Here is a 14,054-nt window from a genome sequence, read left to right on the forward strand (position 1 = left end):
CAGTAAGACAAATTGTATAAGCATCTTTGATAAAAGTGAACTGAATCAAGGCCAAGGCATTATCCATGTTTGGAACACAATTAGCTGTGCTTTTAAGAAAATGCACATTTCACCAACTCAAAAAACCTCTCAATTACATGCTGTGTCAGTGTAATGTCAAACTCCTGCACAGCTTTATCTTACATGGCATTCTATACATGTTGCCCTTCAGAATTTAATGCTGTGTATTGCTAGGTAACAAGTGTGGAATGTGTTTGTTAATCTTGTTTGGTGGGTTGAAGGACTTGTGATTTTTCACTTCAACGTACTGGGTTCAAAATCCTCATCTTTTTATGCAAATCCCTCCACAAGCTCATTCACCCAACCTCTGTACCCTACACTAGGCTGACAATTCAAGATTGTTCCCTTCAGTCCTCTACCTCTGGCTTCCCATGTTAATGCCACTGGTCCAATTGTTCATTCTCCTGTGCACTACCTTTCATCAGAAGAGAGCATTCACTCAGGAACTCCTTCCCTCCTGACCAATATTTATCCCTCAATCAACAATGCAAAAACATTATATTGTTGTTATCTTTCTGCTGGTGGGACCTTGCTGTGTATAAACTGGTTGGTTCCTATTACAACAGTGACTTCACTTCAAAAAGAACGTCATTAGCTGTGAAAAACTGAGATGTGCTGAGGTTGAGACAGAGGCTATATTAATGCAAGTTCTTTCTTTAAATCTCTTATGAAACTTCTGCCCACAACTTTAATAATTAAGAGTGGGTTTTCTTCTATGGTTTGGTTTCACTGATGCCAGCTATGAAACTCCTACCCCTTGGAAATCAGCTAACACAAAGACCAGAGATCTGAAGGTGCCCACAGCTGGTTGCACTTGGCCCTTTGTGTCACCGTGCTCTTGGCTTACAAAACTCATGCAGCCAGCAGCAACACCAGACTTAACAATCAAATTCTGAATCCCTCTTTAAACTGGTTGCAGAAAGTTTGTTTCAGTATTGCCATCAGCTGCACGAGACTCACGTCAGGAGCCCACACTGCTAGCAAGGTACTGACTACAATATAAAAGCAGCTCATAAGCAAGTATTCACATAAAGAAAGACTTGCATTTATACAACTCCATTCACAATGTCAGCTCAGCCCAAAGTGCTTCACAGTCAATGAAGTACTTTTGAAATGCAGCCACTGTTGTAATTTAGGAAGCAGGGGAACCAATTTATACACAGCAAGCTCTCACAAACAGTAATGTGATAATGGCCAGATGACTTTTTTTTAGTGTGGTTTGTTGAGGGATAGGTATTGGCCAAGACAATGGGGAGGATTCCCATATTCCCATTGATATAGTGCCATGGGATTATTTGCATTCATTCAAAAGGCATAGGAGTCTCAATTTAGCATATCATCTGAAAGACAGCACAGTATGGCACTCCCTCAGTACTGCACTGAAGTATCAACTTAGATTCTGTGTTCAAGAGTCCAGAGTGTGGTTCCACACAGCCCATAAAACAGCAGTTCTACGAAATAAAATAAGATGAAGGTGCAAGTCTTGGGTGTTTACATGAGTAATATTTAAGATTAGGGATTATCTCACGATAGTGCACCCTTCCCTTCAAAAGCAAAACAGAGACAAGTATACCACAGAGCAATGCCACACTCTCCTAGTCTTGCTCCAGGAGAGCAGCTGCTCTGCAGTGTCCTCCCAATGCTGCTTTGAAATAAGGTGTTGGACTCTGCTGCCAAATAGAGAGTTGATTATGGGACCAGAGCACACTGTGCAAGATGTTTCACCCAGCAGCACACCCCTCAACCCACATGGGACTAAATCACCATTCGTTCTCTGTGTGTAGCGAATGTGCATTTAAGGACACAACTGATGGAGAGGAAAATCAAGCATCAGCTAACTGCTGTATGCAGTGCAGTAAATGCACCTTTATTTGAACTTCTTAAGAAATGCAGGTGTCTTTGCTTACAAGGAAAAACAATCAGTTAGTCCAAATCAGCCTGAACTCATGAATTAGTTCCTCCTCAGGACAATAGCTATGAAAATATTTATCAAATCTGTTACTATCTGTGGAGAAATGTCTGAATGCAGATGAGCAGGAACAGATATCATCTGCTGAATTCAAACCTTTTTTCAAACAAAACATGCTTATGAATGTTTTAATCTTAGAAACAAACAGTACACTGCAATAGAGACTGAACTCAAAGATCTGAGATGCATGTCAAAGATCCCAAAGCACTATTCAAGAGCATGGATTTTCCTCACTGTGCCAGCCAACCAACAGTACTCACATGACTGATCTCAACTGTGAAGGAGCAGTAATTAGTCTTAATGCCAGAATTAGGGAAGGGTAGGGCAGAGACATCAGCCTGGAGACCTGCTGTTGATCTCTATCCACATTTTTAAAATGTATTCTTTTATGGGATTTGGTCATCACTTGCAAGGCACATCCTTAATTGCCCTTGAACTGAGTGACTTGCTAGGCCATTTCAGAGGGCAGTTAAGAGTCAACCACATTGCTATGTCTGGAGTCACATGTAGGCCAGACCAGGTAAGGCGGCAGATTTCCTTCCCTAAAGGACATTAGTGAAACAATTAGTTTTTTTATGACAAATCAATGATAGTTTCATGGTCACCATTACTGAGACTAGCTTTCACTTCCAGATTTATTCATTGAATTAAAATTCCATCAGCTGTCATGGTGGGATTTGAACCCATGTCCTCAGAGCATTAGCCTGGGCCTCTAGATTACTAGTCCAGTGACATTACCACCAACATCACAGTCTCCCCACCTCAGGAAAGTGTACATGTGTGGATGTCAGGTGAATGCAGCCAGCCTGCTGTTTGTACCATGATGACATTAACAGTGAGGTGCAAACCTGGAGCTAGAGTCTGAAAAGATGACACTTACAGGAATAGAAGTAAAACACTGCAGATACTGGAAAACTGAAGTATAAACAAAGTGTTGGAAACACTCAGCTGATCTGGCAGCACATGTGGAGAGAGAAATACAGTTAATCTTCCAAGTCAAATATGACTCTTCTTCAGAACTCTTTCAGGAATGTTGCCAAGAAGGAATCAACAAACAAAAGAAAGTGCTCTTAAAAAACAAAATTAAACCCCAATTCACAATCTTTATTGACCTGGAGATACACTGAAGGGATAGGGGAAGCTTTTTTTTTATTTGTAATCTAAGTTTCTCCTGTAAAAATCAATAAATGTCAGCACACGTTATTCTATTGATGCTTCATGACATTCGCACTAAAAAAAATTAAATTTATATCTTTCATCAGCACACGATCGAGAATCATAACCTGCAGTGAATTGCATGACTCTGTCCCAGTGAACAAACTACTGGTGCCAGCAATGCAATGTTAAAGTGCTATAAACTCCCAGCTGTAAGGAAAGTTAAGTAAATCAATAATTTCCAAATCAATATTGCATTACTGCTCTCTGCAACATTCCAGTAAAATATATTATGTATTTTGAATGAAAAGATTCCTATCCTTCCTTAGGTCTACTGTTTATGCTGGATCCAGAAGCATCAAGTTTCAGTCATCAATGTTAATGAATGATAATTTGACATGTTGAAATCGATCTCACTTTCAGCCCATTTTTTTATGGATGTGAGGAAATGTGGAAAGATACAGAAATCAAGTACATGGATTCACTGCCTATATTTGAATTTGACAGTGAAATTACTGAACTTCTTCAAATTGTGTCAAATACATTCATAATGCACACATTCTTAAGGACCTAACCAAAAATTCTCTACCAAAAGCTAAACTTACATTTGGTCCAGGAAACATTTCCATGAAAATTGCACATTAAAGCATAAAACTAAAACACAATTAAGATAATACCATTTTAAACAGTGGTGTCATTAACTTTTCCACCTGAATTGAGACACTCGCAGAGGTGAATGTCTCTCATTAGGTGTGACAACCTCCTCTCCCTCGGATTCTCTATGCTCTCCTGAAGATGATCACTCCCTTAAATGGAATATAGTTCCTTGGAGACCAGTCACTATCCATATGGCCATTCTGCATTGAGTACTGAAGTACCAAGCCCAAAGGAACCTAAAAGGGCACATTCCCTGGAGGGGTGCAGGGGCAAAAAGGCAAAAGACAAAATTCAATTTCAGTAAGCTGGAGTTCATCAATTTGGCTTAGAAAAAAGCAGCAATTATATTCTGAATGGAATAGAAGAGTGCTTTAGAAACATAGTTTAACAGGGCATTAAAGGCAGCACCTCAGGTTGATAGTGCAGTAAAAGAAAGCTAATGGAACACATGGAATTCTAGGTTTTTCACAAGGAATAGAATATAAAAGCCGTAAGTAATGATGATCCTATATATGAACCTTAACCTTAGTAAGGCCTCACTTCCAGTATTTACACTGTTCAGTATTGGGCTCCACATTATAAGAATATTGATGCTTCAGATACCTATGAGGATGCTACCTCGTGTGAGAGGAAACAAATATAAAGATTTGAAAATTGGATCTATTTTTGTTAGACTGAAAACTACAGAGCAACATAATAGGTGTATTTAAAATTATGAAAGAAAGAGACAGGATTGACAAGACCTTTCCAGCTGTTGAGGGGTCTAAAATGAAAAGCCATGGATGCAAAATTAAATGTACGACATTGAGAACTGAGGGCAGGAGCAACTTCTTCACACAAAGTTGTGCGGCTGTGAATTCACTTCCACAGTTGGTAATTGAGGCTGAAACCAAATCACATTTAAGACTGGATTGAATGGGGTGGGAAATGAAAGGATACATAATAATACAGGTAAATGGGATTAGGGCTATTGCTCAGATGGAGGGTAAACACCAACACCAGCACTGGTTGGAACCAGACTATTTCGTTCATGTAGTAAACTTTCATGCAGCTTAAATCTGGGATCAGGACATTTCAACAAAGCAGACAGACACAAACTCCTTGAAGGGGAGCCTCACTCCACTTTACTTTAGATATCAAATACCTAAAACTTAGTATCATTGGATTACCAGTGTAGAGAGTTTTGGTCTCCTTACCCAAGGAAAGATATGCTTGCCTTGGAGGGAATGCAACAAAGGGTTATAGTCTGATTTCTGAAATGAGATGAATATCCTATGAGGGGAGATTGAGCAGAGAGTGGTGAATCTTTGGAATTCTCTACCCCATAGGGCTGTGGAGGATCAGTCATTGAATGCGTATGACAGAGATTGATAGATTTTTAGATATTAAAGATATCAAGGGATATAGAATAGTGCAGGCAAATGGCGTTGAGATGAAGATTAGCCATGATCACTTTGAACGGCAGAGCAGGCTCGAGGGGCTAAATGGCCTACTCTTGCTCCTATTTCTTGTGTTCCTATGTACTAGGGATAACAGACTCAAGAGTAAAGGATCAGCTATTTAGGATGGAGGCGAGGAGAAATTTCTTCACTCAGAGGGCTGTGAATCTTTGGAATTCTCCCCCTGAGGGAGCTTGGATGCTCAGTCATTAAACATATTCAAGGCAGAGTTTGTTAAATGTCTAGATACTAAGGAAGGAAAATGGGACAGCACAGGACAAAATAATTGGGGTAGAAAATCAGCCATGATATTACTGAATGTTGGAACAGGCATGAAGGCTTTTATGGCCTACATCTGCTCAATTTACTAATGTTCTTACATGTAAGTGCACCTAAAATTGGGGTCACCAAATTTGCCATCATAAATAAAGTTTAAATCCATAGGTGTCAACATTGGCTCAGTGGTATCAATCGCCTTGAGTCAGAAGATCATGGATTCAAGCTCAACTCAAGAGAATCTGGTACAGAAAGCACAGCACTGTAAGAGGTGCCATCTTTCAGACCAAAATTTTAAACTGAGAATCTGATTGGCCTCTCAGGTTGATGCAAAAGCTTCCACAGCGCTATTTGAAGAGCATGAGATTTCTCCCTGGTGACCTGTCCAATGAAATATTTATGTGTAAACCAATATCACAAAAATAAATTGTCTGCTCATTTAATTCATTGTTGTTTGTGGGATCTTGCAAATGGGTTGTTGTGTTTCCTTCATGAAAACAGTAACTAAACTTCAAAAGTATTTCACTGGCTGTAAAGTGTTTTGAACATCCTAAGAATAGGAAAGGTATTATAAATACGTCCAAGATTTTCCATGATAGAAAGTCAGGTGAGATAGTAAGATGTGAGGAGAATGCAAAGGAATATAGACAGGTTAACTGAGCGAATGAAATAATGGTGGATGGCATGTCATGTGGGGAAGTGTGAAGTTATCTATTTTGGAAGTAAAATTAGAGAACAATACTCTTAAATGCTGAGAGATTGGAAAATGCTTGCATTCGGAGGGACCTGGATGTCCTTGGTATAAAAATTGATAGATTTCTCAATATTAAGGAATATGGAGATCGGGTGGGAAGGTGAAGTTGAAATAGTTTAGTCGTGATCGTATTAAATGGCAAATACGGGTTAGAAAAGTCAAATGGACTACACTCGCTCCTAGTTCTTATGTTCTTATAAAATGACTTGCATTTACATAACACCTTTCATAACTTTCCAGGTACTCCCAGTCATTTGCAAATATCTAAAGTTATCAGGCCTTGGAGTTCTGATCAGGGTTTGCCCAGCAAGAAGGCATTTCAAGAAAAAAGGTGCGCCCTTTACATTCAAACAGAAGAGAACAGTGAATAAATATAAGGCAAGCAATTTGTTTGGTTACCAGGTTAGACACCCATTATTGTACGGACTTTACAATCTGTGCGGTTTCATAACTGTCATTCTTTAAACATCTAGAATGTGAAAGATTGGCTAGGGGACAGCAGAGTGAGGTATCCTCAGCTGACGCCAGAGACAGAGTCCCTGCTTCAGGAGGTGCCAGCGGCCGTTACCAGGGTGACAGGGGCCAGGCGGCGCCCCCCACCCCCACCTGCAGCCTCTCCTCCACCAAGAAAACATCGGATCAGCGGCTCTTTGTATTACCCTCCCAACAGACCCGACCCTACCTGTTGCTAGGTCCTTGGCCGCCCCGTCCTGCTGCCCGGTCACAAACTCCTCCACCAAACCCACCACCCTCATGTCAGCCGCCATCTTCCAACGTCCTGCTGCGCAGGCGCCAATAGCCACGTGACGCGAGCTCCTCTTGATCACATGATCAGAAACGCAATATAAAAAGCACCATTAAAAAGCAATCTTTAATTTGATTTCCTTTCTGAGTGGAAACAAGAACAACAACTTTACAATAAATGTGGAAAGTAAAACCTGTCTTTTTATTAAATAATTCATTAACAGCTCATTACTCCCGGCTGGAGTGTCAAAAGACAGAACCAACTCATAAATACGGATATTTCGTTGTTAAAATTGAATTTTTTGTTATCGTTTTTTGTTAAAGTCCTCCCCTTTACCAACCGCCTTAGCAACACCAAGCGTTCGGTTGCTAAGGAGGACGCACAGAGGCGGCCTCCTCCGACGCCCGATGGTCCGTGCGTCAGGTGCGGTGACGTGTGAACGGCGTTACCCAGCGTGCACCGGGCGGGGTAGGAGTTGGCGCAGACGCGTTGGGGATTCAGAGCGACGTCGCTCAGGTGTCCAGGTGGGAGGCAGGTTGTCGAGTCTGGCTGACCACAGTTTCCAAATGGAGTGAAGCGGGGGGTGGGGAGAGAGAGAAAGGAATATATATGTACACGGACACCGGCAACTTTCTCTTTATGACATTGAAAGAGTAGATTCTCTCTCACTTAACGAGATGAAAAGCTTCGTGAAGCGATGAGGGCTGTCGGTGTAGTTGTTCAGTAGCAGCTAAAGTGGGTGAGGGCCGATTGGTTGCCCTTGGTTACGGCTGATACCTGGGGGAGCTGTGCTTCCGCACTGCGTCTCAGTTGGGGGTGGTGGAGGAGCACTTCGATCCAAACTTTGCAGGCACGGTGTTTTTTTTAGTCTCCAGGATTTTGGGGGTGGGGGGGGGGGGGGGACTTAAAAATTAGTCAATGAAGGGTTTCAGGGGGCTTGCAGCGAGTTTCTGCCAGACTTCAGGTGGGTTTGCTGTAAGTGGGTGAAACGCACCTGGGCCAAGGGCATCATTGATGGGAGGCTGCGTGGGGACCCAACGCCGGCAACAGCAGCAGCAACATCATCGTTCAGGGAGACGGAGTGGTAATGGCAGAAAAACAGGTAAGGCAGCAGAAGATTGTAAAATGATTATAGTGTACAGTGATCAGGGCTGGGCAGACTTATCAGGTTAATGGCATCGAATGTTCTTTTTTACTTTTGATCATAATTTTAATTGCAACTATCAAGTTTTTTTCCATCGTGCATGTGTTTTACTAGCTATAGTTATAATTGCTATCGCACTGGATCTAAATGATACTTCGTTGACTTGGTTGAAAGATTGTATTTAAAACTATTATCTAGCTGCTTTTGGAAGCTACTTCCTTGTTCGTGTTCCTTCCATTAGAATTAGACGGGCTTGCTATTTAAAGCAGAATACCGTGGGTGCTGGAAATCTGAAATAAAAACAGAAAATGCTTGAAAAACTGGTCTGGCAGTATCTGTGGAAAGAGAAAAAAAGTTAATGTTTTTAGTTCCATATGACTCTTTAGTGAATCTTATTTATGAACATTGTGTCTGCAATGAGGAACAGACTCAAGGGGCTGAATGGTCTACTCCTGTTCCTTTTTCTTATGCTTTTATATTCTGACATTCATTGTGTGTTGTCATTTCCTTGAGAGAGAGGTTTTGAGGTTTTATTATAATATTCAGGTTAGTCAGCCTATTTTAAGTGAGATTTATTAATTAAATTTTTCTCGTTTTTTTTCCCAGACAAAAAGCTTTACTTGTTTGTCTCCAAAGGTTTGTTTTGCTTTCTGGAGGCCAGTTTTGTTCCCAGGTGGGCATGGAGACTGGTGCACATGTTTTGCAATAGCTGGAGATCTGTTATCGGGAAGCTTTATCTCTGTGTGCACTCAGCCTTTGTTACACAGCTTGATTGAGTGCCAGCAAGTCTCGATTCCCTGAAATAGTCACATTCAAACAAGAAAAGTCCTTGAAGTTTTAATTGTGTTTCTTAGTGGGCAAGTGAAGGGTTTTAATACCTTCAATGACAAGTATTAAAATTTTCAGCTAGCCGCTGGAATATGTTATTCTATTTTCATGGAGGTAAATTTAATAGCCCAACGCAAACTGGAGGAACAACACCTCATCTTCCGACTAGGGACTTTACAGCCTTCCGGACTGAATATTGAATTCAACAACTTTAGGTCGTGAGCTCCCTCCCCCATCCCCACCCCCTTTCTGTTTCCCCCTTCCTTTTTTTTTCCAATAAATTATAAAGATTTTCCTTTTCCCACCTATTTCCATTATAAAAAAAACCCCACTAGAGCTATACCTTGAGTGCCCTACCATCCATTCTTAATTAGCACATTCGTTTAGATAATATCACCAACTTTAACTTTAACACCTATGTGTTCTATTGTACTATTGTCGTTGACATCTTTTGATGATCTGCTTCTATCACTGCTTGTTTGTCCCTACAACCACACCCCCCCCCCCCACCTCTCTGTCTCTCTATCTCTCCGCCCCCCCCACACACACACCTTAAACCAGCTTATATTTCAGCTCTTTCCTGGACTCGAACTCAAGTTCTGTCGAAGGGTCATGAGGACTCGAAACGTCAACTCTTTTCTTCTCCGTCGATGCTGCCAGACCTGCTGAGTTTTTCCAGGTAATTCTGTTTTTGTTTTGGATTTCCAGCATCCGCAGTTTTTTTGTTTTTAATACATGTCTTGTTCACTAAAAACATATTATTTATTACTCTTCACTCAAATATGATGTGAATTTATTGCTTTATTAACCAGAATAATTAAATACGTTTGAGTATTGCTGAAAAAAAGAGACATGTCTAAGCTTTTCATCTTGCACTCATCAGGGCATTTGGAAGAATACAGTATAAGGGGAAGACAACAATTTATACTGAATATGAGGAGAGTGCTGATTGGTTGGAAAGTGGCATTGCCATGGAGAATGCATCACTGATGGTGACTGACACTTAACTGCCAAGCATTGTTTGGAATTTAAACCAGGCAGCTTGACCCTGATTGGTTAAGGCAATGCCCTGAGGAATGAGTCAGCAAATGGCTGTAACTTATTTTGTTTAGCTGAAACAGGCGCAATGTGTGTACATGTTCTTTCTGTCTGCAAAGAAAGCACCCTGTGAATTAATATATGTAACTTCCAGTACATGCAAATGAACCACACTACGAGCCTGACTGACCATCTTAAATTGGTTTTCAGTGTAATTTTTAGCAAATCTTGTCCAATTTCACTGTGTTTTGAGTTTTGCAAGCACGGGATGGCTGGGTACCCTGCCCGTTGTGAACAGCAGCTGGTACATGCTGTTTGATACGATCCACCGGTCTTTGGGATGTATGACACATATTCCTAGCGTCACACTGGCACTGAAATTCATATACCATATTAATCATTTGTGTGATAGATAGAATGCCTTTTTGGCTTGATGGCAGCATCCTGATTGTAGTGAATACCACTCATGTTGCCACTGCGTTGTAGCAGTGTGAAGCAGCTAGCTTCACCTGTTGCTCAGATTTTTGAGATACCTTGCCTTCCCAGGGTAATCTGAGGTAGACTCAGCACTTTTCAGGGCCAGAAGTGACGGTCTCATGCCCGTTCATGAGCTTGCATGATACACAGCACAAAATGATCTGATCAGGGTAGCCATTATCCTGCAGGATGCCTTCAATGTGTCCTATTTCAGCATCAAGCTTGCATGATGAGCAAATAGCTCGTACCCTATTTACAAGGTTGCTGATTAGACTAATCTTTTTGTATGTGGAACTGTAAGAATCCCAACGCATATACTGAGCAGTGAAGGTAAACTTGCAGGTGACCATGGTAGAGAACCCCCTGGTAGAGTTCTCAATTAGTATGTCAAGGAAGAGGAGTTAATTTGACTGCTCCATTTTATAGGTGAATTTGAATACAGGATGGAGCCCATTAAGACATGTAAGGAATTCTCCACCACTTGTTAGTGGTGCATTCTCCATGGCAACACCACTTGCCAACCAATCAGCACTCTCTTCACATACAGTATAAATTGTTGCCCTCCCCTTATGTTTGGTATTCTTGTGAGTGTCCTGATGATGCAAGACAAAAAGCTTAGACATGCCTCTTTTTTTTCAGCAATACTCAAGTTCTGTACGACCAAACGACAATTAAATAATTCTTTGTTTTTGTCAGCTGGGTGGCTGACATTTGTGTTAACCCACTATTTAGGTCAGATTGCGGTAGACTGGCATAAGTGAATGGATTTCCAGTATTAACAATAAATTCTGCTTTGCTTATCCCAACAGGAGAACCTTTCTTGGGTCTCCCTGATGAGGAGAAATTTTTTTATGGGCATCAGTACTTGGAATTTTCTTCCCCATAGAGCAATGGATGCTGGGTCATTTAATTTATCAAAGTCAGAGTTATACAGATTTTTAATAGACAAGGGAGTCAAGGATTATGGGGGCAGACAGGAAAGAGGAATTAAGACCACAGCCAGGTCAACCATAATGTTATTGAATAGCAGAGCAGGCTCGACAGGCCAAATGGCCTACCCCTGCTCCGATGTTCATTGGCCTATAGTTCCGGTTCTGGAATAAGATGATCAGATTTTGTTTTATGACTGTTAGGAGCTTATGATTCTCCAAGCTGAACTATTTCATAGGTAGTTTCCATTTTCCTGCAGTGGAGGACAAACTCCTTTCCTATAAGGACGGACCCTGCTTATTGAAGCAGCCACAGCTAAATTAATAGTCAACTAAAACATTTCTTCAAGGCAGTTAATGAGAGCAGCAATATTGTAAGTGAAGCAGCAATACTCTGTTGCAAAAAGTTCAGCAAATTTTCCTGATCCCAGGTTCTTTACATATAATTATTATCTGAAGAGAGAAACTGCAGGGCTGTGGGGAAAAGGCAGGGGTGTGGGACTAGATGAGTTGCTCTTACAAGAGCCAGCATGGATAAGGTGGGCTGAATGGCCTCCATCTGTGCTGTAACTATTCTGATTCTATGAATTCCAACATACATTAGTATAACCACAGAATTGTATGGCACAGAAAGAGGCCATTCAACCCATTGAGTCTGTGCCAGCTCTTTCTAAGAGAAATTCAGATAGTCCTATTCTTTCCCCATATCCCTGCATCTTTTCCCCTTAAAGTATTTATCCAGTTCCCTTTTGGAGACTCATTTTGAACCTGTATGCAGATTTATTTTTTGAACACCATGCTAAGCGCAGGTGAATATTTGCTTATTAAGTCTTTTTGTAATTGGGTCAGGTACAGTTGTTTACATTTTTTTTGAGAAATCTTCATTTTGTAAGGTTGCAAAAATACATCCTCCAAGCAATGTCTCACACTCATAATTATCCTGAAACTATGTAGAACATTAAGTTTATACAATAATTAAAATGGTTGCAGCAAGAAGGAAGAACATGCGGCTTTCTGTATTGCATGACATAGAGAAGCAGCTGTACTGGCAGCAGGTTTCTCAATCTAGTGGTTTAGTGTAAGAGTGCCTTGGGTAAATTGGACCAAAGAGATAAACCAAGAGCTTTCCTGTGGTCTAACGGATCAACCCTGGTTTAGCAATTAACTCTGAACTTTTGCATATCGGGACACTGTCTAATCGTGAGCACCACATTCATGACAAATGGTGTATGAGTTTTATTTGTGTGAGATTCTCTTCAGGATTATTGCAAAATGCTGCAGTTGTGTCCCTGTGATTTGAGACTGATGGGAGAGATTTCTTCTGTGTAGTGAAACCATAACACATTTACAAACATATATCATAATATTCTAAGCATGTATACAAGCTGGAGGCATGCAACCATATTCATGCCTACATTAGGGATAGTCATGCATGTTATATTACTGATGGACCTCATTAATTATAGCTGAGATACTCTAATTGTACAGTTTAGCCTTGAAATAAATGCAAGAATTTTTTGGTGCAAGTCAGACTGTACTTATATATGCAAAAATAGTCTTCAACCCTTGGTAATGAACTATTTAATGTTCTTTTTATTATTGAAGTATCATATAATGAATGTATTTTGTGTATATTGTTTTTGCACATTTTGGAAGGTCATCAGTTTAGCAAATGTCATTATACCTGCAAATCCACATTCATTTACATAAAAGACTTTAGCCGTTTGACTGCTTGCTGGCCTAAAGGACTGACCCAGATGCGATTGACTGAATAGCCTCCTCCTGTGCTGTAAATGCCTATGGCTCTGTGACTCTGATATTCCCTCCTTCACTTTGCCACGTTGCTACTTTTCTTTGCCTTTAAGCGTTTTAAAGCCGCTTTAAAATCGGTCTTTTTGTCTGTGATTTTCCATTATTCTCCTGCCGCTCAAGTTTTTTCTCACGTAGAGTATCTTGAAACATTACTTGTTTAATGTAAGTTGTTGATTTGCTGTTCATTTCTTCAAAGGACAATCAGTGATAAACCTGTCTTTTGAACAGCTGCATGAGACTGTACATTCAAAACTAAGTTGGATCAAGTTGGTACAGCTTTTGAAGCGCGTCATGTTTATACCAAAGGTATCTAGAATCAAAGTACATCAGGGGATGAGTAAATGGTAGTGGTTTGGCCATTCATCCTTATGATTCATATAGGGGAAAGAGAAATTAGAGGAACTTCTATATGTACAAAAAAATCCAGCATTGGAAATCCAATTTGATCCTGTAACTGTTAAATCAAATAGTTTCATTTAGTTGCTGCCAAGAACAGGAGCTGGGTCTAGTGCTGGGATCACAGGGAATATAAGAAGGAGAATATGTAGAGTTGTTCAGTATTTTCCTGATCTATACCAGCAACAATAATGTAAAGTTATTTTATCTCAAGTTTTTGATGGAAGAGCTTTTGTCTATATAGTGCCTTTGGGATGGCGCAAAGCACTTGAGAGGGTGAACTAAAAGTGTCAGATTTTGAGAACGTATCTACCTTCCAGCTAATGTAGGATCTTGGATCAACATTATTAAATTTGTGAAATTATGCAACAGGTG

General features: G+C 40.5%; 2 protein-coding genes across 2 annotated transcripts in view; one reads left to right on the forward strand and one right to left on the reverse strand.

Moving 5' to 3' along the window:
* Positions 1 to 7,098, reverse strand: part of mms19 (MMS19 homolog, cytosolic iron-sulfur assembly component) — a 73,374-nt gene extending 66,276 nt beyond the window's left edge. The window contains exon 1 of the mRNA XM_041209451.1: positions 6,993 to 7,098. Coding sequence (XP_041065385.1) covers positions 6,993 to 7,077 — 85 coding nt within the window. The 5' untranslated portion in view covers positions 7,078 to 7,098. The remainder of the gene's footprint in view (positions 1 to 6,992) is intronic.
* Positions 7,099 to 7,957: 859 nt separating this feature from the next.
* Positions 7,958 to 14,054, forward strand: part of ubtd1b (ubiquitin domain containing 1b) — an 88,950-nt gene continuing 82,853 nt past the window's right edge. Inside the window, exon 1 of the mRNA XM_041209350.1 lies at positions 7,958 to 8,157. Within this exon, the coding sequence (XP_041065284.1) occupies positions 8,070 to 8,157 (88 nt within the window). The 5' untranslated portion in view covers positions 7,958 to 8,069. The remainder of the gene's footprint in view (positions 8,158 to 14,054) is intronic.

This window comes from Carcharodon carcharias, chromosome 17, assembly GCF_017639515.1.
Source record: "Carcharodon carcharias isolate sCarCar2 chromosome 17, sCarCar2.pri, whole genome shotgun sequence".
Lineage (NCBI taxonomy): Eukaryota > Metazoa > Chordata > Chondrichthyes > Lamniformes > Lamnidae > Carcharodon > Carcharodon carcharias.